At 50.9% G+C, this 27,053-nt stretch overlaps 1 protein-coding gene across 2 annotated transcripts in view; it reads right to left on the reverse strand.

The window, feature by feature from the left end:
• Positions 1–23,022, reverse strand: part of Ccdc88c (coiled-coil domain containing 88C) — a 124,856-nt gene extending 101,834 nt beyond the window's left edge. The window contains exons 1-3 of one of the 2 annotated variants that reach the window (XM_028886653.2): positions 22,879–23,022; positions 22,286–22,386; positions 15,548–15,656 (exon numbers count right to left, since the gene is read on the reverse strand). In XM_028886653.2, the coding sequence (XP_028742486.1) occupies positions 15,548–15,656; positions 22,286–22,386; positions 22,879–22,938 (270 nt within the window). In that variant the 5' untranslated portion in view covers positions 22,939–23,022. Of the gene's footprint in view, positions 1–15,547; positions 15,657–22,285; positions 22,387–22,642; positions 22,709–22,878 lie in introns of those variants that run through there. The other variant, XM_037210784.1, reaches the window with a different exon arrangement.
• Between the last annotated feature and the right edge of the window lie 4,031 nt (positions 23,023–27,053).

Here is a 27,053-nt window from a genome sequence, read left to right on the forward strand (position 1 = left end):
CACTTTCTAATGCTTTTGACATTGACCCTGACCTCTGAGCTCAGGTACTCTGAGGCCTGGACGTAGCCTGCTGCATTTGCTTAGGAAATGTATTAGGCTATGGAGTGGGATTATGGTTGTCTATAGAGGCTCTGGATGCTGGCTGAGCCACACTCTTCCTACATAATGTGGACGAGAGGCCCAGCAATCTCAAAGATCAGACAAGAGAGTAACTAGGCCTGCTGCTTAACTCACAGTTCACAGTAGGAGCTCACACCGATATGTAAACAAGAAACACACATGGCAAGCTGTCAGCCTGTGTGAGACACTAAAAAAATGACTAAAAAAGGATCGAGACACTCAAACACATGCCGTTTCCACCAAATAAAGACAGATCTGTTCCAGCAGTGGGCCATGACTCAGAAGCACACTTGGAGAGCAAGCTGTTAGCTCCTCCCCCGGGGATCCATCAAAAGGAGTTCCCCGGGTATTAATAACCCTCAGCTGTCAAGGAAGCAAGGAAGCCAGAGATTCCCTTCCTAGGGACCGGCTGCGGCCCAGCAAGACAGTGAACGGTGAACCACTTTAATGTGCTGAGGCTGCGGGACGATGAGCGGCGGGTGTGTGTCTTCTCGCCTTTCATTATGACTGAGGTGATAAAAATAGAAGGCCAGCAATAAAGCATCCCAGTTCCCGAATCTTCTCAGCACAAGACATGATACTGGTCCTGACCCCACAGCAGCACTAGAGCCAAGTAAAGTTCAGGGTCCCAGGCTTTACACACACCTGCACTGGGATCCAACCCGTTCCTGTTAAGGAAGGCCAGCCAGGGTCCCAGGTTTTACACACACCTGCACTGGGATCCAACCCATTCCTGTTAAGGAAGGCCAGCCAGGGTCTCAGGCTCCGCAGCTAATCACCAGGCGAATTGGGAAGAGAAAAAACATGACACAACCCACCCTCCTTCCATTCTCTCAAGACAAAAGGGAACAGACTGATGCTCCTGACCTCTGTGCTACCTTCCTCTTGGCCCTCCAAGCCCCACCCTCTGCCAGTGAATGTCACTCATTTCTCCTCCAAAAGCGAGTCTAAGTTCAGATCCAAGGTTCTGAGTGGCTCAAAAGGCTTCAAGTGGAGGAGAGATACTTCATTGTCTGCCAGGTTAATTCTGGATTAATTCAAACATGAACTTCTAAAAAGTCCTCCATTGAGTCAGCAAGAGGGCTCAGTGGATGAAAGCCCTGCCTGGCAACCTCAGTTCACAGCTGGCACTCATGCAAGGTGGAAGGACAGAATGGACTCACAAAGCTGTCCCCCAACCTCCACAGGCATGCCATGATATAGGCACCCACACAGTCCTGTGCACACGCGAATGTGCCCCCACAACCCCCCCACGCACGCGTGTGTGCGCAATTATAAAAAATAAAATGCTAACAAAAATTAAGACTACCCATCAGCCACAGGGGCATCTCAGCTGCTTGGAATTAAGATTATTGTCTTGATGCAGAAAAAGCCCTAAGTTGACAGAGAAAAGAGGAAGGAAGGAAAGGAGGGAGGGAAAGGTTGACTGAACGGCCTAACCAGTGTGGTGGTTTGAAAGAGAAATGTCCATCACAGGTTCACATAGGTGAACACCTGGTCCCTGGCTGACGGCACTGTTTGGGGAAGGTTAGGGCTCCCTTAGGAGGTAGAACCTTGCAGGAGGAGATAACTCCCTGGGGTGTGGACCATTTATAGCCCTGACCTACTTCCACTTTGCTCTGTTTCCCCGCACGTGGTTGAAGATGTGATTTCTCTCTGCTTCCTGCTCCCGCCACCATGTCTCCCCTATCATGTTGGACCCTTAGCCCCCTGGAACTATAAGCCAAGGTAATCTCTTAAATTGCCCTGGTCATGATCTTTTATCATGGTAACAAAAATTAGCTAATACCACCAACTATGATTATCCTCTCTTAAGGCTGGGGCATATGTTTTTATTAGACGCCCATTGTATGCCTTCAAAGAGATCTGACACACAGCCCCACGTTCCACATCAACCTATTCTCCTAATGTATGCCTGTGGCATCTTCATCTGTTTTGGACACAGTACCTCAGTGCAACACCTACAGCCTGCCACAAGCTACATGAGGAATATGCAAGATGGCCTCGAGGCTGTCACAGTCCTGAAAGGAAGCCTCTGGCAGGAAAACCTTAGGCGTGGAACAGAGTACTGGCAGGTGTGAACAGGGTGCTCTGAAGTCCACTGTGTGGCAACTTGAAATCCAAGGCAGCAGTGCTGGGAGGCGATCAGGGCCTCAGGGCCCTGCTCTGGAGAACTGATAAGGGCCCTTATCATCACACGTCTCCCTCTTATCAGGAGTGATCCTTTCCCTGGCCCTCCCCTCTCCTTTTGCCACATTATGCACAAAAACGATGGCCCTCGCCAGGTGCTGCCCCTTGGACTTAAGACTTGGGAGCCTTCAGAACTGGGAGTGGAAGAAAGCTCTTTGGGGTATATAAAAATAACCCTGTCCGAGGCCCCTGCTGTTAGCGATACAGAATGTACTGACAGAGAGGTTGTGCAGGATTTACCAACTGGCTACTCCAAACCAGCACTGCTGGACAAAAGACAAAGCCACGGTCAACCTGCCACACCCTCCTGACATGGAGCCCAGTCACCTGACAAGTGCCGTTCAAGAAGCCAACCACTGGTCTCACTCTATGTCCGGACTGCAAGGCCAGAGTGTGGGGTGGGAGCAGTCTATTTCCTTCAGAACAGGGGAGCACAGAGTTCAACAGGGGGCCCCAGAGTTCAGGCTGTCCTCTGGCATGGCCACTTAGTTTTCTCTCCTAGACCTCACAACCACCAGGATCCTTGGATTCTCTAAGCTTCCATTTCCTCACCTTTGAGACAAGAATTCGTGTCTTGGGAGGCAGAGGCAGGCATGTCTCTGTGACTTCTAGCTAGCCTCATCTATATTAGGAAAGTCCAAGTCAGCCAAGCCTACACAGAGAGACCCTGCCTCACAAAACGAAACTTACATGTCATTAACAACAAAGAAGGAAGAAGGTACACCAAGACGCCACACCACAGACCCAAAGCTCTCCCCTGTCAACATGGAGCAACCAACACAACAGACGGCATGATTTAGAACATTCTAGAAGCCTCAGAAGTCAACCTGCCGGTTCTCTGCACGCCTGTGTGTCACTCAGCTCTAGTTTCACATCCTCACAGTGCAACTGTCTTGCTGCCTGCCCTCCCCCTAAGAGAAAAAAAAGTGGTGGCGGGGAGTTCCCTGCGTTTGTTTCTGAATTGCAATAACATACTTAACACCACACAGCACTTGGCTCTTTCGGGCATTCGGCTCAGTGGCGCTCATGACACGCTGCTGTACCGCCCGCCAGCCCGCCCGCCCGCCCGCCACAACTCTTTTCATCGTGCAGAGCCAAACAGTAACTCCCCGGGCTCTGTGCTTAAGAACTAATGACTTCTAAAACCAGGCAGCCTTCTACTAGACCAGCACTGAAATTTTCTGGAAAACTATATTCCTTTCTCTTCACCCTTTAAAGCTCTGTCTCTACTCAGGAACTTAAAAACCTCATTACTCCTCACACGCTCTGAAATCTTCAACCCTGAACACACACTTGGATTTCAAACCCTATCCTAGCTTCACCTTCTAACTCCTGACCCTGAGCTGTGGAACCATTCCCAGTGGATACTGTTTCCACCAACCTGGTGCCTGGTGGTTGAGCTCTTGCCTCCCAGACCCCGGACCCAGGAGACATTCAAACGGACTACAGGATTTAGAAGACCTATAAACCCTGGCAACAGATTGCCTCTTCCTCCCACGACCCCACAAATCCCAGCCACTAACCCTGGAAGTAAGGAAGGCTATGAACACAGAGGACAGAGGTCCTGACCTGGACCTCCTATCCCAGGATGGAGCCGGGCAGGCACCTCAATCAGTCACAACAGAAAGAGATGTGGAAGCTTCACTGGTCACATTTCTAATTACGTTCAGTTAAAAACAGCAAGTTTCGAAGGAGGAGATCAAAGGGCCTGTCATGTGACTCTGCCTTGAGAAATCACCGGAGCCCACCCTTTGAACCTCCGTTGATAATAAAGCTCTGAGTTTCAATACAGACAAAAGCGGAACCATCTTGGTCCGCCCCCACCTGCCTGCGGACAGACCTCTCTGCCGGCTCCTGAGCTGGGGTGGGAAGCTGCTGGAGCAGCTGGGCTGCTTTTAGGAAAGCCTCAGTCAGAAGAGCCAAGCAGAGCCATGGCAAGTAAGAGGGCGGCACCTGGCACCAGAGTTCCTGCCCTTGGGACACAGAGGCAGGGAGTGGGAGCAGGGACATCGGATGATGGTGATAACAAAAACCATTAGCTGGCTCAGGAGCCTGTGTGGGCCTTCCTTCCAGAGGAGGCCAATGAAAGCAGGCATGGGCAGGAGGGACAACATGGGCAGGAGCTGGTCATAAAAGCAGCCCTGTTCACTGGACCAGCTGGGCAGCAGGATACAGAGGTACCCCTCTGTCTCTGAACTGGCCAAACCCAGGGAGCTGAGGTTATCCCCAGAAGTTATCCCCACTGGACAGAAAAAGAAAGGACTTGGAATCCAGCAGGGATTTCTGGCGACTGCCATGGCAATAGGGAACCCTACCGAGACTGAGCAAGGAAGACAGGCAAACCGAAAGTAAGAACCAAAGGTAAGGGCAGGAGAGGAAGGGAGAAAGCCACGGGTGGGAGCAGCAATGACTCCCCTGGGTGACCCACACCTCACCCAAGCCGGTCTCCTAGGAAGGTGTGAACATTCTAGCCCGTAAAGGTCAGCAGCGCAGGCTAGAATCGCCAGAAACCATCAGCGCTCTGACACCTCAAGCTTGGGACACCCACGTCCATGACTCAGTCCATTTCTGTCTGAAAAAGGCAACTCTTCAAGCTCCACTCATAAAGCTCACGTCACACATCTTATGCTCTTAAGTCAAAAGGGCTACAAGACCAACTTAGTGCAGAAAGTGCCTGAGTTCTGGGCAGCATTCTGTACCTCACTGGATGCTGATACTGATCTGAGGCAGAAAGAAGAGATGAGTCTATAGGCTGTAGGTTTGAAAGGGAGGCTTAAAAGAAAATTCTTTGTTCAAAGCTTAAGGTCATTCATTAAGTTTAAACCTTAGAAAGCTCAGGGGAGCCAAGCTGGCTAGACCGAGTTGAAAACAATCAATTTAATTTTTACCAGGGCTTGGGGCTCTTAGTACATATGACATGTGGCATTTCCATCAACAAAGCACAGGGAACATGAAAAGCCTACAGGCCAGTGAGAAAACAGCAGGGGCCCTGGAGTGGGATTCAGACTCTAGGGCCCCTCCGCACTGTGCCTCAGTCAGTTACCTCTGTGCAGTCAGGGTCCGAGCCCCTCCCCTGTATCAGGCCCCTGTCCACCAACTGTTCAACAGTCCAGAAAGGGCAAGAGGTCAGGGGCTTTGTAGGGTCACTGTGGCCTAGAGCTAGGATCCCTGTGCAGGCCCAGAGCAGGCCACCCTCCAGTTCCATGAATGAAATGATTTTATCTGAAGTATTTACTTCATCAAGCAGAAGCTCATATTGCGTGTCATTAATTCTCTCTCTCTCTCTCTCTCTCTCTCTCTCTCTCTCTCTCTCTCTCTCTCTCTCTCTCTCTCTCAGGCAGCCATGTTTCCACATGGTGAGAATGATTTTATCTGAAGCATTTACTTCATCAAGCAGCAGCTTATATTGCTCATGTCATTAACACGCACACTAACACGCGCGCGCACACACACACACACACACACACACACAAAGGCAGCCATGTTTCCATGTGGTGAGGTGAGACAAACATAAAGGACTCAGTGCCTGGTTTTAGTTTCGTTGCTGGTGTCAGGCCGAACTGGGCAGCTCCCTTCAGTGTGAAAGTGTGGAAGCCACTCAGCACTCTGCACGTCCCCAGAAAGCACAAAACAGAAAGATCAGAGAGGAAAGGGGCCAGCAGGGCCAGAGACAGGCACACACATGTATGCACACTGCCAACCCATGAGTCAGAGCGAACTGCCCTTGGAAGGTCTTTTGATCCATTCCGTAGGCTGTCTGCCCACGACACCTCTTCCAGACCAGAGGGCAGCCCAGCCGCCCACTGAACAGACCCACGGGGTGGCATGTGCTAAGGCCCTTTCAGCCCTCCTCGGCAGGGCAGGCACTGCCCATCTCCCCTCTTTTCAGATAGGAGGGAACTCAGGGAGAAGAAGGAAGAAGCTCAGCCTTGGCGCCTGCAGAAGTCGGAGATGACTTTTCGAACTCTTCTGTATGGCTTTGCGTCTCCTGACTCCTACCTTCTCCATCAGCATGCCCTCCGCGCCGCCCCCCCCCCCCCGTGCCCTCACCTGCAGAACACAAGCACCCCCCCACACACACAAAGTCAGCCTGGGACAGGAACTATGCTGCAGTGGGTCACAGACCCCACATATTCAGGTCATGTCGTTAAGCCTTCCCACAGCACATGTTACAGCTTACAGACCGTGAAGCCAAAGTTGCTTCATCTGCTGCTAGGAATGGGGTCCCAGACCCAAACAAATCGGGTAATAGACCTCTCCCTCGTGGCTGCCCCCCCACTTTTCACCTTGTCCCTCAGCTGCTGGTTTTACTTTCCTAGCCGGTGGTGGAATCCTGATGACTCTTCCAAGTCAAGACCAGCGGTTCATGACAGCGGCAGGGGGCTGCTCTCTGCAGACCTCTGCTTTCAGAGAGTACCCCGACATCCAGAGTGCCGCCCATCCATCTGTAATCTACTGAAAACTCAAGCTATTAGACCCCTGCAGTGGACACACTACCACAGCCTCTAATTATTTCCTTGAAATATTTATACCCCAAACTATCACCAATAAACTCAGAATCTAGGGTGGCGTGTGGCTTGTCCATTCCCTCTATAACCCTGGCTCCTCTTATGGTTACTACAAACATCAGACTGAAATTATCTGGGAAAGGCCAGGGTTCTGAATGCCTTGGCAAAGTCACAGGAAAAAAAAAAATCTTGTCTTTCCTAAGCGAACAGTTCAAGAGCAAAAACTGTTATTAGCTTGGCCGTGCACCAGGCAGCCGGCTTTTGGGAGCGACCAAGCTTGCCTGGGCAAGTTCTCACCAGATTCCATGTGATAAACCAGTTACGACATCAAACATGCTGACCTTGGCATTGACTTCCCCCCACCTCAAGGAAATACGGAGAATCTCCCCACCTCACTTCAAAATTGAGAACTCCATTTCCTGTATCTGGTCACAAGAGACCCGGCACCTCTTTCCACCTCCAACTGGATGCCAGCCACCGTTGAACTAAGTATTAACTGTCTGTCATTCATTCCCATCACGCTTGAGTCTCGTGAGCCTGAGAGCCCAGCACCACTCACTAAGAACTGAGCAGTGGCCACTGAGGACCAAGAGGCTCAGGGGCTCTTGGTGTTTGAAGGTGTAGCATGTGTGGTTTTAGCTGTAACTTTGTGGGTACCATGAATTTAGACCTCTTGCCTAGAAATGGAGGATGGCCATGGCTTCCATGACAACAACCTTCCCATTCCCGTCTGTGCATCCACCACAAACGAGGGATTCACAAACACAATTCCTCCTAAGACTGAGCCACGGTGGAAAAATCACACCTTGAGATAGTGAAAGAATGCATTGGAGATCCTGGACAGGTAAGCAGGCCGAGAAAAGAGAAGCAAGGGGTCTCTGGGCTGAGGCCTGGAGACTGAATCCCGAGCACCTGAGCATGGGGGTGGACAGAACAGACCAATGCAGGAGCCACCACAGCACTGGGAGGTGGCATTCTCCACACCTGGGAACAGAGGATCAGTGGCACAGGCCAGCACACAGCTCCAGGTATCCCTGGAAAAAATCCTGGCAATTCAAGTCTGGACTTAAGACCAGGGAGGAGCCTACAGAACAACCCAGACTTATGCATATGCGAATGCACACACACACACACACACACACACACACACACACTTACACTTGCACATAGTACTCATGTATGTGCATGTAGACAGACACATGCATACTCATTCATATTAACACACGTATGTGCTCATGCTCACTCAAGCTGAGCTCCCTCTAACTAAGCCTCCAATGCCCCTGGCAGAATCCCAACTCTGCTAATTACATCAGACCCACCTTTCACCCCTCCCACCAGCTGCAATTAGCCCCATATCTTGACTTCCTGCTGCTCTGGGGTGAGGGAAAAAGCCAGCTGCTCCCTCAGCCCAACCCCGGAAATGCTGGTTTCAGAGGTGTCTCAAGCAACCCAGCCCCTGCTTCTTGGGGCTCCAAGCTGATGTGAAGCAAGAGCAGCCCTTTCAGGATACTCTGGGAAGGGACGCCCCCAGCCTGGCCCACTACACTCAGCCACCAGCTTAGCATCTGGCTGCACTCACACTGATCCACCTAGGGCAAGTCACCTCCCTACTTGGACTCCAGAAGCTTGGCTTTTTGAAAAAGAAGTTTCTCTAGGCAGCCAACAACTAAGGAAAACCACGCTGCTTTCTGGGGCTGAAGTTTCCTCCTTCGTAAGTCTCTTTCTTAAGCTGTAAAATCGGCCCAGCAACTTCTTCCTCTTGAGGATGTGGCTATAAGGAAGAATGAGGCAGCCCTGGTCTCAAGGGAAGGCTAAGCTCCCTCCCTCCTGCGTGGTCTCAGCCTTTTGATCCCACTTTGAGCTTGTCCCCACATTCCTGTCTCTATTCAATATGCCCTGACAACGTTTGGGCTTTTGAAATAGGTGAGGGAAAAGGAGAGGGGGAGGGGAGAGAGACTAAAAATCAAATTCCAGGTAAGCCTCACATCCGGCCTCCCCAGAGGTCTGGGAATGTGGCAAGCCCCCAGGGCGAGAGCCCCATGACCTCCACCCCTGGTCAACCACAGAGCTCAGAAGATAAAACTGCAGGGACCAGCAGGCCAGGAAGAGGGAACACCAGAGCCGAGTCAAAGGAGAAGGTGGCTTCCTGTGGCCTTGAATGCAAACACCTCCAGCAGTTAGTCCCCAGCTCCGGCCTTGCCCTCACGCAGAGCCAGCACAGATCCCCTGCAGAGTACAGCTTTCTCCCCTGCAGAGTACAGCTTTCTTCAGCTAGAAATCTCAGGGGAGCTGGGTCCACAGCTGAGGAAGCCCATGTGTAAGTCCCTAGTGATTCCCCTCTCTGCTGACCTCCGGTTTCTGCTGTACCTTGGGGCTCCCTATCTTCACATTAGGGAGCCCTGCTTGTTCCTCCTGCAGGCTGGTTCTGGGCTTACTGTCACCTGGTTGGTTATCCCTCTACGAAGCTCTGCTAGGTGACTGTGGAACCACTCACAGCATCCTGTGACTCCCAGCAGGACCGCTCTGTGGACTCCAGACCACCTGCCCAACAGGTCTCAAAACGGAGCTGGCCTGCTCTCCACCCAGGTTCCAAGGCACACACAGCAACAGACCCCAGGTGAGAGCACCAACCACAGAGACCTGAGTCCCAGCAATCAATCACCTTGTCTTCTGCTCTGGCCTTGGTGTGGGCCACATGATCAACCCCACCTCTGCTCCCTGCCAGTGCCAACCCATCACTCATTCTCCACATGGATGCCTGAGTTTCATCTGGGTCCTGTTCCTTTCTAAAATAGGGAGGGAAAAAAGCTCCATCCTTTCCCTTTTCAAAGTTCTAGGTGTGTGGGTTGGAGGGGTGCAACTCAGTGGTAGACTGTTGGACAAGCATATGAGGTCCTGGTTTGATCGCTAGTAAAACAAGCAAGCAAAAACCATCTAAGACACCCAAATCCATCAGTATGAAGTTCACATTCACTAGCCTGGCACCCCAAGCGCTTCATCTCAAGGGGCCCCACCCTTACCCCTGCTCCAAATCCACAGTCTTCAGCCTGCTTCACATCCATCTTTCATGCCTCCTAGGACACCCCTCCACTAGTCTGGCTCCCTCAAGGCAAAGTGCCACCCCCTAAAGAAAGTTGTCAGTCAGGGTCCTCATCCTTCCTGGCTTGTGTTCCGAGACACTACCATGTCCTGTGACAAGCTGCAACAATGCTGATCTGATCTCTCTCCCCTAGTGTCTCGGGTATGAACAACAACAGCCTTTAGACCCAGGAGAAACACACAGCAAAGAACACATCACACCCACCCCAGCCACACCCACCTCTGGGCCACACACCAGGGCTTCCTGTCTTGCATTTCATCACTCTGCATACACCCGTGGGGGAGCAGGGGCAGGAAGAGGAAAGGAGGGGCCCCATGCAGAGTGCTGTCCTCCACTCATTTCCCGATGTTCTTCAACTTTCAGCTAACTGCCAGTGTTCACCCCAAATCCCACAGGTAAACAGAGTTCTACTGACCACAGGACAGAGCCCCGCCCTGCTGCCTGGGACCCTACCATCTCTCCCCTCCTCTATCTACCATCCCCAAACTGCCTTCAATGGGTTCCATATTAGAGAGGGAGTCCACCCAGACAGACTGGCAGGGACCAATCCCAGGCACATGGTGTAGTGAGCTCAGGGGCAGTGTCTGCCTAGCATGAATGAGGCATCAGCTTTTGCAAAGTGAGCAAGCAAACAAACATACACCCCAGAACTGTGGGCTTGGGGTAGGGGACACAGATATCTTCAGTGTTCAGCAGCAGCAGCAGCAGCAGCAGCAGCAGCAGCACAGAATGCTGCGTCTTTCAAACAGGGCGGTAGCCACGACCGTGAAAGGCACAAAAAGGCAATTCACCAGGAAAAAGGACAAGGTCTATAAATAGGGTACTTGTAGCAATAAGGAGCAAACACCCCTGAAGTATTCCTGTCCTTTGACCCAGCAACTCCCAGACAGGAATTTACCCCGGGGAAATGGAAAACGTAGTTGCTGCAACATTTATGTTCAGGGTGGTACTGCTCATAATTCAGAAAGAGGGATCTCGGAAGTGTCACTGACAGCACAGCCACATCACACATCACGCGGGCGCTAACGCTCATACAAATGAATGTTTCATGGAATGGGAAACACTCGCGCCTGCATGAACGGAAGAAGGGGACAAATAGGTTAGGCACAGGCGTCGGGAATTACGAACCACACAGACAAAGAAAGCGAAGGGAGGCACCAAACGTTGACGGTGGGCATCCCCAGGTCGGGAGGAGACAATGGACGAACTAAACTCCTTTTACATTTCCTAACCTGGAGCAAAGAAACCTTTTCAGGATCAAAAACCTTATCTGTAATTTCCTCAGCTCAAGATGAGAGTTGGCCAATCAAGAGGACAAGCCTCCTCCTCCGTCTTTCAGGGCGGCAGCGGGGAAGGTAATTTCTCTGCAAAGCCAATGTAATGTGTTATTCATGAAGCAAGTTCTGTGTGTGCCTAGATCTCTCCACCCCTCAGCCAGCTAAGGAAACACTACTTTAAGACCCTAAGCCACACAACACAGAACTGAGCGAGATTAATAGGCTGCTGCCACCAACAATGCTGAATATATATTGACTTCTATTCTTTTGTATTTTGTTTTGTTTCTGGGACACGAGTTTCTCTGTGTAGCCCTGGCTGTCCTGGAACTCACTGTGTAGACCAGGCTGGCCTCGAACTCACAGAGATCCGCCTGCCTCTGCCTCCCGAGTGCTGGGATTAAAGGCGTGCGCCACTACAGCCCGGCCTTTTTGCCTTTTTTAAGACCAAGTCTCCTGTTGCCCAGGCTGCCCCTCAACTGTCAATGTAGCCAAGGATGCTCCAATGCTTGCCCCGCCCCCTGTGCTCCATCTCCCAAATACTAAGATGACAGGTGAGGACCACCCTGCCTGACGCTGATTTTACTTCTGACAATGTTTCATTCCAGCCAGCAGGATCTTGCTGCCAAAGCCTACCCACGTGGTGGGAGGAGAGAACAGGCTCTCTCTCAGAAGCTGTCCTCTGACCTCCCCACAAACTCTGTGCCACACATGCACACACACACACACACACACACACACACACACACACACACACACACACACACTAACTCCGGAAAAAAATGTTTCATTCTTCAAACTGTTCACTTCCTCAAGACACTTCTCATTCACAGCAGCTGCCATATGCTTATCTAACATAACCACCCAAGAGCTGGCTGGGGCAGAGTTGGAGCAGCACCTACCGCTCGGCATCTACCCGATGACAGAGGTTAAAGGTCACACAAGGCAGGACTGAAAATGTACCTCAGGCAGGGCAACTGCCTAGCATGGTCAAGGCCCTGCACTCAAGAAAACAGAGCTACAGACAGCACAGGCACTGGGAGCACCTGTTGCTCTTGTTGAACCACGGAACCACGGCTGACTCCCAGGGCCCAAACAGCCACTCACAAAGTCCCTGCAACTCCACTCCCAGCGATCCAATGCTCTTTTGGCCGCCACGGCACCAGGCATGCATGTGATGCACAGTCATACACGCAGGCAAAACACCCATACATGCAAATAATAATTTTAAAAGGTATCTTCCCAACAGCGCCCCTTCCCCCACCTGCTGGGGGGACCCCTCTCCCTCCTGGCCACCCCAGACAAAGGAAGGAGCCAACAGTTGTTCTTGGTGGGATGCTTTGGTCAGACAGTCTCACTGTTCAGCCCAGGCTGTCCTCAAACTCTCTGTGCAGCCCAGGCTGTCCTCAAGCTCTCCATCCCCCTGCTTCTGCCTCCCCGGGGCTTCCGATCTCATCACTGAGCCCAGCTGGGAATGGCGTGTGGGTCATTCTATCCCACTCTCTGGGCTACTTTCCAACAGGGAAGCTGGGCAGTGGTTCCTCGGGAAAATGCCCATTGAATACCCCCTTCACATCAATAAGCTTCAGCACTACATCAGGAGGAAAAGGGCAGGATGTGCAGTTACTTATACTTATGGCATGCCCACGATGGCACAAAACAAAACCCATTCACCCAACGACACGGAGGAAACACTAAACGCGGTCGGCGATTGTCTCTGGTAGAGGGCTGACGTGCTGGCCGCCTTCAAGGTACTTGTTTTTCAAGCTCTTTATACAGACCAAGTATTCTTCTAACGTGAGAACCACATTTCTGTTCCCCATAAGTCAGAAAGAAAGAATACACAAAACACTGCGTCCAGGTAACTCGCCAGCCACGAATGCACACACCTCACCAGCTCTTTCCAGGCTGGCAGGACGAGGGGACGGTGACCCTTTGTCGTTCCCAGCAAGTGCTTATGAACACTTCGCTTAGCTGGAGCTAGACAGTCACCCATTGCCTTTCCCAACTCTCAAAGAACTAAGAGGTGACAGGAACACGGGGCCCTCTTTCCCACCTCCAAGTCCTTCTGGTTGCCCAGCTCTTCCTTTGGGTGACAGTTCCTGGAACTCCGCGCAGCAACCACCTCTCAGTCATACAGTCTTGAGACCTTTCACCCAGCCCAGCCCTGGTCCCTCCCAGCCACTAACCACTGGCAGCGGGGAGCCCACCAGGCAGGATGCTGCTGCTGTACCTTTGCGTTCAGACCATCCTGAATCCCGACTCTGTCTCCCTCACACTCCTTCTGCTCAGCTGTGACTCACATCAACTTTGAGATGCAGGGTCACCTTCCCAATAAATATGCTCCCAATAGTAAGGGACAGAACTCTTCGGAGCCTCCAAGACCGGCTCTACCCAGACTCTGTTCCCTCCTCACCGCCTTCCTGGGACTCTACAAACTTGAAAACTCAGTCACTCAGAGAATTCCACTCCAGTGGCATCTCCTCCAAGTCTCCCCTACTTCATGTCACAGACTAGGTAGGGACCTTGTCTCTGGAATGCTTAGTACCACCTGTCTCCTCTGGCACTGCTTGTTACAAATGGCACCTGCAGACATTGACTGTCCTGTCAGCCAGTGCAGTCCCCAGGCCTCTCAACACAGATGCCAAGTTCACAGAGCATCATTGCCTCTAACCAGCTGGCATAAAGACACACGAGCAGAAACGCCCCTGCTTACAGCACACCCAGCCACGAGTGGAGCTCCCATTAGCCCAGAGAACCCACCTTGGCCCCTGCTGGGTTCTCAGGCATCTCCCTCAGCCGCTGGCCCCTTCCTTAAGACACCTGTCACTGAAGGGATAGGACCAGTTGGGAGCCTCTGGAAGCTATGCTCAGATCTCAGAGTCAAAAATGATGCTCTGAATAGTCATGTGTGTGTGTACCTAGGGGCCCAAGTCAACCTCAAGTCAATGTACTTTGTTGAGACAGGGTCTGAGTCTGGGATATCTCAGGCTCACCAATTAGGCTAGACTGGCCGGCCAGTGAGTCCTAAGGGTCCTCCCATCTCTGCTGCTCCAGTACTGGGATTACAAGTGCCCACCACCATGTCTGGATTTTTTTAAACATGGAGTATAGGGAACAAACTCAGGTCGGCATGCTTACTCATGAAGTATTTTACTGAATGAGCCATCTCTCCACCCCATTCTTTTTTTTTGTTTTGCACGTGACAGGGATGTGGTATGCTTGCATGTGTGTGCGTGTTCACAGGTGTGGGGGTGCACATGTGTCTGTGTACACGGTACAGCTCACCTCCCCGATGGGAGGACAGACACAGTCATGACAGAGTACCCAAGACACTGCCCACTTCTTCCCTCTCCCAACCCCTTTCAAACCCACATCGAAGAGAAGCAAGGATCCTGCAACACCCACAGGCCCTGGGAGGCAAGCCCAAGCCACGGCACCTCTGCCATTTGTCTCTCAGCTGGCTCAGGTCAGCAGTGGAGACGGAGGGGAGCCTTGGCTAACACGGGGTCCTCAGGTAGACAGAGACCTCACCACATCTGCAAAGACCCCCCGATTCCCAGCACCAGGACTCAGTACAGGCCAGGAAGCTGAAGGGGCAGAGTCTGGTCACAGGTCTGGTGAAACCCTGGCACAAACAATGGTTCTCGAACCACAACACTGAGAGTGACTGGTTTTGCCTGGAGTGTCACGAGGTCTCATACGTCAGAAGACGGTTTCACTGCTAAGCAGAGACTCAAAAGCCAGGGGTCCGAGGCCCCCAGCTGCAGCTCATTTCCCACCAGTGCCGGCCATGCAGAAGAGCTCACGAACACGCGCAGAGTCTCAGCCACCCTGACCCAGCCAGCACATCTGATCCAGCACAGCAAGCAGTGTAAAGTGGAACCGTCCCTCCATAAGCCCGGGTTCCATTTCTGGCCCCTATGGCCCTCTGTGGTTCCTCTTCTCCCTCAGCTCAAGTGGCTCTGCACAAAAGCCACGGAGCCCGGGGCATGAACCACGTGCCCCTTCCAGAGAGTCTCCAAGTGACCAACACACAGGAACAGGCTGCGAACCAAGGCCCTCCAGGGCCTCATGACATTCAGAATGAACCAATCTGAAATGCAAGAGCCCCCTACCCCCGACCCGACACCCCATAGCAGGGCTAATGCAGAAGCACCAAGGGTCAGCAGCCAGCGACCACTTACTCTGGCTTCTGTCGGGAATCCATTTGAGGGGCCCCACTGCAAACACATAGGAACTCACTGAAGGGGCCTCTGTACACCTACTTGAGAGGCCTTTCTGCACACATGTGGGAACCTGAGGGTCCCCACTGCAGACTTGTAGGAACCCCTGGGCCAACAGAGCAGCCTCACCTGGTAGTAGGTCTTGATGTTTCTCACCAGGATACTCAGGTTCTGGATGCGCAGGTTCACGTCATTGTTGACATGCTTGTTGATACGCTGATTGTTGGGCCTGGGGTCTCTAGAGTAAGAAAGAGAGTAAAAGTCATGCTGGGTGGCGGCGGCGCACGCCTTTAATCCCAGCACTCAGGAGGCAGAGCCAGGTGGATCTCTGTGAGTTTGAGGCCAACCTGGTCTACAGAGCGAGATCCAGGACAGGTACCAAAACTACACAGAGAAACCCTGTCTGGAAAAACAAAAACAAACAAACAAAAAGTCACACCTCCACGCATTCACTATACTCCTTTCTCCAGCAGAGAACCAGTATTCTGTATCATGAGCCTAGTTATTCCTGTGGTGGCCAGGAGGCTGTGACGCCATAGTTCAAGTTAAACCCTAAGTCTGCTCACAGCTGTGCCAATACCCTATATGACCCATCATCTCTGCTGCCTTACCCAAGGCCCCGCCAAACACAGCCCTTCTCAATACTGTTCCTGTTTCCACTGTTGGAAGCACCACGAGGGACGTCCAAGTGTCAACACGGTAAAAACCAACAAACAGATATATAAAAACCAATAACCTATCCAAAACTGTATTTTAGCATTAAAAAGCCAAACAGAGAAGAATACATGAAATATCAAGAAAAATAGGGGCTGGAGAGATGGCTCAGCGGTTAAGAGCACTGGCTGTTCTTCCGAAGGTCGGTGTTCCACCCCCAGCACCCACATGGTGGCTCACAACTGTCTATAACTGAAGTCCCATGGGATACTCTTTTCTAGTGTGCAAACACACATGAAGATAAAACACCCATATACATAAAACAGATCTTTTTTTAAAAAAAAAAGGAAAGAAAAACAGAAAACAAGGGTGGTGGGGGCTGGCAATGTTTTGTGACCTTAAGAATCATGATCCACTCAGCACAGGTCTGTCTCCCTGTCATTTGGACTTGGGTTGGTCCTGCTCATGATTTGCACTCCAGGGACACAATAATGTCGTCACAACCTGTCGTTCAGGTCTAGGATATGACTGGGGTACCATTACACCCCACAAGAAAAGCTAAAGTGTGGGAAACCCCCACGTGTTACTCATTTTCCAACCTCAGGCGAAACTCGGTCTGGCTGTGAAGGAACTAGACCTCAGCTCAAGTGATTTACAACTTGGCTTATCTACATGCAGGATAGTCCCCCAAATCCTCAGTGTGGGAAATGCCTGCCAAGAAGAGCGAAATGGAAAAGGGAGCCTGCTTTTCATAGCAAAGACCTCCCTTCCATCCGCTGTCCCAAGGCACAACCAAGGATAAAGGGCAGGGAACTCAAAGGCCAGTCTCCCCAGTTTCATCTGTCAGCCAAGCCCTGAGATAAAAACGCAGAGCCTCCTCGGGGCTGGTGGGGAGCTACAGAAACAATTCTCAGGGCTATCTGGTTCATTCAGGCCACATTAACAGAAGATGGAGAAAGAGGAGGAAAATCTTGAATCATTTCAAATGTCACTGGAAGCACAAGGCTTTTTTGTAAGGCAAGCTGTTTAACGGTCAACCTTTGAGTAAATATTTGACATATCCTGTCTCCACACCATGCCCTAAGCATGCGAACCTTCCCACATGCACTCAACAGCCCCTGCCTCACAATAGGCCTTTCAAAGCCACTTAAACAGCCATGTGGGTCCCCTAAGGGGAACCAGGCAAACTGTTTTCGACTGTCAGGTGACTAACATTCCTCAATGTCCCCACACCATGATGGAGTCTGGTGAAACCATTTATCCCGTTAGGCTTCTTCTAGGGCCCTTCATTACCAAGGAAATAAAGGCTTAGGGCCCCACTGAAATGAACTTAGGGAAGAGGCAGCATTCTGTATTTCAACTGCAAAGGCATTTTCGTTACAGAAGCCTTCCTAACGTGACAAAGTAAGGGGCTATCTTAAGGAACGAGCAGCGGTTTCACAGGACCAGACACATGAATCTGTGAGAAGCTGCAGGCTTTCCTAATTTCTTGTTTGATGGGAGTTAGGGAATGAATCTGAGGCTGCACACGTGCTTGGCAAACACTCACCACCAATCCCTAACCCCCCCCCCCTTTCTTTTCTTTTAACTTCTGAGACAGATTCTCATTATGTGGCTCAGGCTGGCCTTCAACCTACAATCCTCCTGCCTCATCCTTTGAAATAACTGGAACTGTGGGTGTTAGGATGTGCAACAGTTTCATTATTTCAATCCTGAATTTCTTTTCTTTGAGACAGGGTTTTATGTAGCCCAGGCTGCCTTAAACTTCTGATCCCCCTGCCTCTATTTCCTACCAAGATTCCAAGAGTGTACGTACCACCACACCTACTATGTGCAATGCCAGGGACTGAACCCAGGGCATGAGAATACTAGGCAAACATTTCCCAAATGGAGCCACATCTACAGCCTCTTGATTGCATCTACACCAGAGGGGCCACCTCAGGAGTGCCAGGTACCCACAGCATCGGTATGGACCACTGACAGCCACTCACTGGCAAAGGCTCTGCACACACCCAGGATCTGGGATGCACAGCCATGTCTGCTTTTGTTCTCCCCAGGCATGGGAAGAAGCAGCTAATTGATGGAACACTAGAAAAGAACCCTGACATTAGTTATATGACTAATTAGACTAATTATCATGATCATTAGCAGTCCCTCAGTTAACCAAGTCTCTCAGGGTAAAGAACACTTATTAGGAAATAAACCAAAAGTTTCAGCATTGCTTAAGGAAGGCAAATCTGCTTTCTACCCACTCAGTGCCCCACACTGGCTGCTAAAAATGGGGGTCAGATGCCCAGGGGGTCACAAGAATCTGAATAAGCAATAGGCTGTGGTGAATCTGCCACCATCCTAGCAAGGGCAAAAGAAGTCAGCAGGCAGAGCCCCTAGTCCACTGAGGCTCCTTCACAAGCACAGATGCACAACACCATGCGTAGACAGACAGACAGACAGACAGACACACACACACACACACACACACTCACTCCCAGCCCTGCTTCACTCATACCACACTAATGACATCCGGACATTAATATGCACGATCTTGCTTAACCTTCCCCACATCTACAAAATTCTACCCCCTTATCACAGATGAAGAAATCGAGGCTCAGGGCATGGAGCAATTTGCCCAGTGTAGCAGAACTAGTGAGTGATGGAAGCTAGCTAGCATTGCCTGAAACTAGCAAGACTTCGAAGGTTTCCTTCAGTCCTCACAGACACAGTTTGCTCTACAGACCACTCAGGGGACTCTCCCACTCAGGAATCCTAGCCCTGGGCCTCCCCTGAAAGCTGAGCCCGTAGGGCTTTCCTGCTTCCAGGTGGGCCTGATGTCAGGGAGGCCAGGGCCAAGAGACTACTCCAGCCTTCTAGGGTTGCCATAGACAATGGCCAGGTGCAGTCACGTGACCACAGCCAGCCTCCAGATGGCACTGAAGTATTAGGTAACAGCCTCTTATCTCAGCCCACCCCAAACCAGTCAGCCACACTGCTCTGTCATTTCCAAAGGCCACCACCTCCCAACTGGGGAGAATTTATCAAAAATGGCACAGCAGTGGTCTCCATCCAAGCACCCAGCACAGGAGGTAACACCTGCCCACTGGTCACCACCGATCACTGACACTGCTCTGCTGGGCAGAAGCAGGAGGCTAAGGCCCAGCTGAAGTCAGTCAAGTGTTAGGCTGGACATTAGACTCAGCCAGGAAAAGACCAAGGCTGGGAATCGTGTGGTTTTTAAGAGACTGAACACAGGGAAAGATTTGCAGAGGGGCTGGTGAGATGGCTCAGCAAGTCAAGGCACTTGCTGCTAGGTCTGAGTTCAATCGAGGAACCACATCACTGAAGGAGAACCAACTCCGCAAGCTGTCCTCTGACTCCATGAGTGTGTGTACGCACGCACAGACACACAGACACAACACACACAGACACACACACACACACACACACACACTCTTTTTAAAAAGTAGACTGAAGAAAGCAAGCACTCTGTATGTGCTGACCTCCAACACTCATTCCCAGTACCGAGCTAGGTACCAGCACATCATCTCATCTAATCCCCAGGACCAACTCCATAGGGCAGAACTTTACTTCCCCGATTTTCAGATGAGGAAACTGAGGCACTAAGTAAGAATCCTAATGTCACACTGCTAGTAGGAAGATGATCTTGGGCTCAAGCCATGTCTGACCACATAGGATGCCCAATATTCGGTCAGGGTTCTTTGTTTTTGTTTGTTTTTCCATTTAATTTTATTTTATGTGCCCATTTGTCTGTGTAAGGGTGTTGGATCCCTTGGACCTGGAGTTATAGACAGTTGTAGGTGCTGGGAATTGAACCCAGGTCCTCTGAAAGAGCAGCCAGTGCTCTTAACCATCCAGCCATCTCTCCAGCCCTGTTTGTTTTTTGAGATAAGGTTTCATACAGCCCAGCTGGCCTTGAACTTTCTATGTAGTTGAGACTGGCCTGTATCTCCTGACCAAGTGTTAGGATTAAGTTGTGAGCCACCACATCTGGCAGAAGAACTCACCCAAGGTTCTTTTAGTTACTGTTATATGATATTTTATGTTCTGACAAATCAAGTTTGCCTGGAGATCAGAGTGCAGAGCTAACTACTTAGTTAACCATAGAGACCAGGCAGTGGTGGCACACACCTTTAATCCCAGCACTTGGGATGAGGAAGAGGGAAAATCAGGAGTTCAAGGCCACCCTGGCTACACGAGATTGTTCTCTCAAAAGAGAAACAGCCAGGCGATGGCAGTGCACCTTTAATCCCAGCACTAGGGAGGTGACGACAGGGATATAAGGCGGATAGAGTCAGGATCGACCCCCCTTTGGTCTGAGGATTCATAGAGGTAAGAACTCTCCAGTGGCTGCTGCTCTGCTTCTCTGATCTTTCAGCTTTCAACCTCGATATCTGACTCCAGGTTTTTATTAAGACTAATTAGATTCACGCCTCGTTACCCACATTTTAAGGTGGCAGGTATGGAGCCCAGGACCCTAGAAAACTGCAGACGCCCCATTTGTGTTTTTAGAGGTTACTTTTACAAGGAGTAAAATGTGCATATCTTCAGTCGCAGCCTGGAGTTTGGGAAAATACATTCCAGGGAGCCATTCCACACGCCCCGTGGCAGTCAAGCCCCACACACTTCCAGAGGCAAACACATTCTGACGCCTGTTACCTGGCACCAAGTTATGATTCCCTAGAAGCAGAAAATTATGATTGGCAGCTCCTGTGCCCACCCACTCCTGCCTGTCCTTCCTGGTACAGGAAACCACTCATTGTCTCTGTGGCTGTCCCAGGACTGCTGCATACCTACCAGGTCCTTCTTCCAGAATGACCACACTAGCATATCACAGAGGGAAAATCAGCACGGAAAACTGCCAGGGAGGGGAGCAGCCGACCCTTTGACAGAATTTAGTCAGGGCCAAATGCAAACAAGTGATGAATTGGCATTTCTCAGAAAGGTCCAACAGGCTTCCCGATTTACAAGCAAGTGGTAAAGGCTTCAGGAATTCCAAAGGTCAGAGAAGAAAGAGAACTGGCCTCTGGGCTTTTGTTCTCCCCTGTGCCTGGGTGTAGCTAAGGGAAAGCCTGGGGACACTGCTGTGTTTCTTAATTAAACAGCCTCAAGCTTTACAGGGACAGGCTGAAGTCCTGATGGTCCTTATACCAAGGGAACCCAGCTATTCTTGGGGTCTGACAGAATGGGGAGAGAGTGGCCAGAGCCCAAGCCGGCCTCGAGGCAACCCCAGAAAAACCCATTTTCATCAGAGTCCTTAGAAGCGTCGCCAAAGCCACCAGCATATGTATCTCTTTAGAATCTGGTTAAATGCTGAAGACTCGAGATTGAAAGAAATTTTTGAAAAAAGGATGACAGGGTTTCCACCGCTGTGACATCAAATGTCCTATGAAACAAGTGGAGCCATCTTATTGGAAGCCACCCCCAATCTGCCCCCTGCTACAAATAGAAGCTGTTTTTTAATTAGCTAATGGATTACTGAGTGTGGCACCTCCTTCAGTCCTAGGTGAGTGGGTAAATGTAAGCAGGTCCGCAGAGCACACTGAGGTATTTTTATTTTGCTCCAAGTGCCTGTGATTCATACTGACACTTCCAATGCCATCCCTGAAGCTTCTAAGTTAAACACAGAATGCAGGGATAGGAGCCAACACCTACATGGTGGTAAGATGTCAGACAGACACAGGCTGTGCAGAACTCAGCAACGGATGTGGTCAGAGGCAAGTAGTATATATCTACGGAGACCTCATTTAAGGCCAAACGGTCCAGGCACAGCATGGCTGCCTGTGTGCCTTCCAAAGGAGACTTCTGAACCCAATTCACACAAATGACTGCTTCTGTTCCAGCAACTGGCATGAGACGGGAAGAAGACTCAGAAACTCAGTTACCAAGCCACAGTGAAACTTTACAGCCACACTGAGATGCTGCACACCCTCCGGATATTTCCTGTAATCAGACCCTCATTACAACAGTTCTGTGTGCCCACCACCACCACCCCCCAAAAAGAAAAGAGGCTTTTAATGTCAATGCTCAGACCACCATCAAGTCCTTGAGTTTGCAGATGAGTCAGTTCCAAATTTCCTTAATTGAATAAGCTGCCGGGGAGAGTCCAACGGCCCACCTGCAAGTACCCCTCCCTGGCCACTCGGCATTCACACTACAATCTCAGGCTTCCAAAAACATCCTCTGAAGAGGCATACTTACATTTGCAACATGATCTGGTTCAAAAAGATGCCGTCCACTAAATCCATGTACAGAGTCAAGTTGTCCTGGTGGCCGCTTCCAAACGGGCCAAAAGTTTTCACCTGCGGGGAAGCAAAGGCACGTCGGTCTGACGCTGGGGGCCAGGCGGGCCAGGGAGGTCACCCACCACCGCGGCACCCTTGGCAAGGAGCAAGCCCACCCTTCCCAAGCGCTGTCCCCTTCCCGCGCCAGGCAACAGACGCCGGACAGGAGGAAAACTTCTGGCTACTTTTCTCAAGTGTCCCAGAGCGCGAGGAAAGAAAACAAACAAACACACAAAAAAAGCAAATAAAAGGGACTTTTCAACAAATTTCTCACGTCTCAGATTCACTGGAAAGCAGCGCGCCCAGCCCGTGGGTCCGCGTTCCCACTCGGCGTCCCCAGCGCGGGGCTCTGGACTTCAGGAGCACCCCCCCCCCGCGCGCCCCCCGTCACCCCGAGCGGGAGCAGGTGCGCGCTCCCGAATGCGAAGCCCGCGGGACGGCCACCCGACTCGGAGCCTCCCGGTGCCCAGCGCCGCACGGGGTGGAGGAGGAAGGCCAGGACGCGCTCACCCAGGTCACCAGCGGGCTCTGCAGGAACAGCTCCACGAGCTGCGACACCGTCACGTCCATGCTGAGCCGCGGCCGCGCCGCACAAAGCGGCTCGGGCAGCCGGCGGCGGGCGCGGGAGACAAAGGCGGGGCGCGAGCCCACGGTGCGCGGCTGCGGCCCCGCCCGCCCGGGGAGAGCGAGAGGGTGGGGGCGAGGAGGGGAGGGAGGGGCGACGCGGTCCCTCCCTGGCCGCCCGGCGCCCGGCGCAGCCTAGCGGAGCCGAGCAGGGCCGAACGGGGCGGGGGAGCGCGTGGGGAGTGGGGAGGGGAGCGGGGCGGGGCCACAGCACGTGGCGGCCCGAGTGCGCGGGCAGGTGCAGCCTGCGCGCGCAGACCTGGGCGCGGTGTTGACCCGGGTGGGAGAGAGGCTCGGTTTTATCCTCAGGCTGCAGGATCGCGCACCGGTGCCTCGGCTCTGCTGTCTCCGGGTTCCTCCCTTCCAGAAGTTCCTTCAGGATGCAGGCGGTGTGGCCGCCTCACCCGTGGGCGCCCCTGCTGTGACTCTACCCTAGCTCCACCATTGCACCCAGGGGCGGAGAGCCTGCCCCGGCCGCAGGGCGCCGCAGCAGCTTTGAGGCAGGGCCCCCAAGTACGATGGAAGCCGTGCCCCCTGCTGGCAGGGCTGTGTGCTTGGAGGCTTCGCAGCCTCACTCCCTCGCCACTTCCTGGAAATAACTTCCCTCCGCGAGCTGGGCCGTTGTTCGATGAACACTGTATGACTGACGTATTGAATCCTCCCTGAGTTGTGGGAGTGTTAACCCGAAGCCCCCGGCACACTGCTTAGTGAACACACACCAGGTACTCAATGGCTGCCCTTTGGCTAGCAATTTTGCAGTGTGGCTTTGTCACATATTAGGGCTGCGACATCTGCTGATGACATGCAGTATTACAGTTCCACCTGGCTGGAAAGCATGTTAAATAGACTAGCCGCTAGTAGACTGTAAGGATCCCAGAAGTTAGGGTCACAACAACAACAAAAAAAGGGGTGCTGGTGGCGGGAAGGGGATGTCAAGGATTAGTAGTACTTGCTGCTCTTCCAGAGGACCCAGGTTTGATTCCCAGCACCCACAAGGGGATCTGATGCCTTCTGGCCTCTGTGAGCACCAGGCACACATGGTGCACAGACATTCATGAAGACAGAACACTAAAACTCATAAAAAGTAAAATAAATAAATTTATCCAAAAAAAAAAGGTGGGGTGGGACTTACGGGACGAGCCTGTAATCTCAGTACTGTGGAGATGGAGGCAAAAGCATCAGGAGTTGACATTATCCTTGGCTACATAACGACTTCAGGGCTAGCCTGGGCTCAGTGACGTCCTGTCCCAAACAAAAAACAATGGCAGTCCAGGTTTCTGTAATCACAGAACTTGGTGGGGCTGATCCAGGAGGATCTTGAGTTCCAGGCTAGCCTGGGCTGCATAATGAGCTTGAGGACTGCAGGGATGGGGGTCAGCATAGACCACCCTGTTTGGAAAATAAGGGCTATTTTTTTAGGTTTTTTTTTTCTGTACCCACCCAATTTTTTAAAGATGAGAAATCCTTCTAGCTCTTCAATAAACAAGCATATTATTTCAAACCAAGAAATGCATTGAGCAAATGCTGTTACTGTTTGTGAGACGTTTCATTCTAATGTGGGAATAATTTCTCCGCTTGGGAGGTTGACAGTCCTTAACACAGCCACCCCGGGAAATTTTCACTTTGGGTCAGCTATGTACATACCTAACAATGTCAGTGAAACAGTATGTATGATTAATGTACCACAAAACTCACTCCACTTTTTAGCTGTACATACAATGGAAGCTCGTACCAGGGGACACAGAAATGGCCTTAGTTATTATGTAGCTGAGGTGGCGCATGATCACTGATGGACTTGGCTAGATTTACCCCGGCTCCCTGTTCCCTGTGGACAGCTGTGCAGTGAACCCCAAGGGTGGCCTATTTATGGTTAGAAAGGCTTCAAATGATGGGGTGGCCTGGGGAAAGCAAATCCTGTTCAGGGATTTTTACAAGGTAAGTTGGAAGTTCCCAAGTGAGGGACGTAAAATCTTTGCAGCGGTGTGTAACCACTGTGTCTTCCTCATCTTCGCCCCAGTCTGCTGCTCTTGCTCTGATGAGAATTGTTCGCCCTAAGCTCCAGGCTGGGGCTGAGCTTCAGGGAAAATTGAACTGCCAAGTGGTGTCCTCCACCAGCCTCTTTCATTCTAAAATGTCGGTTCATATCTTGATATAAATGTGTATGTTACTTTTACAATTCTTGAATGGAAGAAGGATTTCTTTTCCAGATAGTCTTACGGTCTAGCCATGGCTTACTTAACTTATTATGTAGACTAGGCTGGCCTATCTGTCTGTCCCTGCTTCCCAAGTGATGTTCTGCAGGAACCAGGTTTTTTGATTTTCTTTTTTGGGGGGGGTATTAAATGGGGTTGCTCTTCCACTTGAACAATACTGTCATCCAATGAGCGTGAGGTATTTTGCACTTATTTAAACATTTTTTTAAGTTTCACTCAACAATGTTTCATATTTCTGAATATGGATATAAATCTGGTATTTTTGTTAAATGTGTTAGTCCTTCCCCATTTTTTCTTTTTCATTTCTCTTTTTTGTTATGTTTAAATCCTCAAGAGGTATAGCATCACACAGATTCTGTGTCCATTGGCCTTCCGCAGGCAGATTATTCCAGTATTTGGCATAAACTAGAGCTGCTCACCGGTTAAGAGCACTGATTGTTCTTGCAGAGGACCTGAGTTTGGTTCCTTGCATGGTAGTTCACAATCATCTGTTATTACAGTTTCAGGGGATCTGACACTCCTTCTGGCTTCCAAGGGCACCAGTAGGGTATATGGTACACATATATGCAAGTAAAACCCTCATAACATGTAAGTAATTTGTTTTGTGTTTTTGAGACAGGGTTTCCTGTGTAGTTCTGGCTGTCCTAGAACTCATTCTGTAGACTTGTAGAAAGAATCTTAGAAAGTCTTATTAATAAAATAAAACCTGAGCCAGGTATTGGGGTCAACGCTGCAAGATCAGAGAGACAGAACAAGCCACAGCTACCTCACCTCGCCAGTTCCTCAGCTGGTCCTGTTTTCTCAGACTGGAAGCTTCTTGAGTCCTCATCCAGAATGAATCTCAGCTGAACTGCCGCTCAAAAGCCTAAAAGCTTAACCTAAATGCTTCTAGTTTCTGACCCTCACGCCTTATTTTTCTGCTTTCTGCCTCACTCCCTGGGATTAAAGGTTCACTTTCTGGGATTAAAGACATGAGTCACCATGCCTGGCTGTTTCCAGTGAGGCCTTGAACTCACAGAGAGCCAGAGGGATTTCTGCTTCTGGAATGCTAGGATTAAAGGCGTGTGCTACCACTGCCTGACCTCTATGTTTAATATTGTGGCTGTTCGCTTCTCTGACCCCAGAGAAGTTTATTAGAGTGCACAATATTTTGGGGAACACAATACCACCACATAGGCTGGGCTTGAATTCAAAATTCCACCTGCTTCTGTCTCCTATTGCTGGGATCAAAGGTGTGTGCCATCACATGCCAGCTTTAAAAAACAAACCTTAAAGAAAATGAAATTCTGTGGACACAAACCATCTCTCCCCAGATCATTTTGACTTTTTGGGAGGTGCTGCTGGGGTTTCTGCATTGTTCTTTGCTTTGTCCACATTAACATATCTCCTGTCCAAATAGAATTATTATTTTTTTTAAAGATTTATTTATTTATTATGTATACAGTATTTTGCCTGCATTATGTCTACATACCAGAAGAGGGCACCAGATCTCATTACAGATGGTTGTGAGCCACCATGTGGGTGCTGGGAATTGAACTCGGGACCTCTGGAAGAGCAGCCAGTGCTCTTAACCTTTGAGCTATCTCTCCAGCCCCCCAAATAGAATTATTTTATCTCTGACAAAAGATTCAAATTTAAGATCTGTGAGCTCCAGAGATGTCCTAGTAGGCAGCCTTGCAAACATGTTTTAGAAGTTCTGTTCCTGGCTGGAGAGATGGCTCCGAGGTTAAAAGCACTTGCTGCTCTTGCAGAGGACCAGAGTTTGGTTCTCAACACCCATGTCTGGTTGTTCACAGCTGCCTGTAATCCAGCTCCAGACCTAATGTTTTCTTCTGGCCTCCATGGGCA

The sequence above is a fragment of the Peromyscus leucopus genome, chromosome 14 (genome assembly GCF_004664715.2).
Source record: "Peromyscus leucopus breed LL Stock chromosome 14, UCI_PerLeu_2.1, whole genome shotgun sequence".
Taxonomy (NCBI): domain Eukaryota; kingdom Metazoa; phylum Chordata; class Mammalia; order Rodentia; family Cricetidae; genus Peromyscus; species Peromyscus leucopus.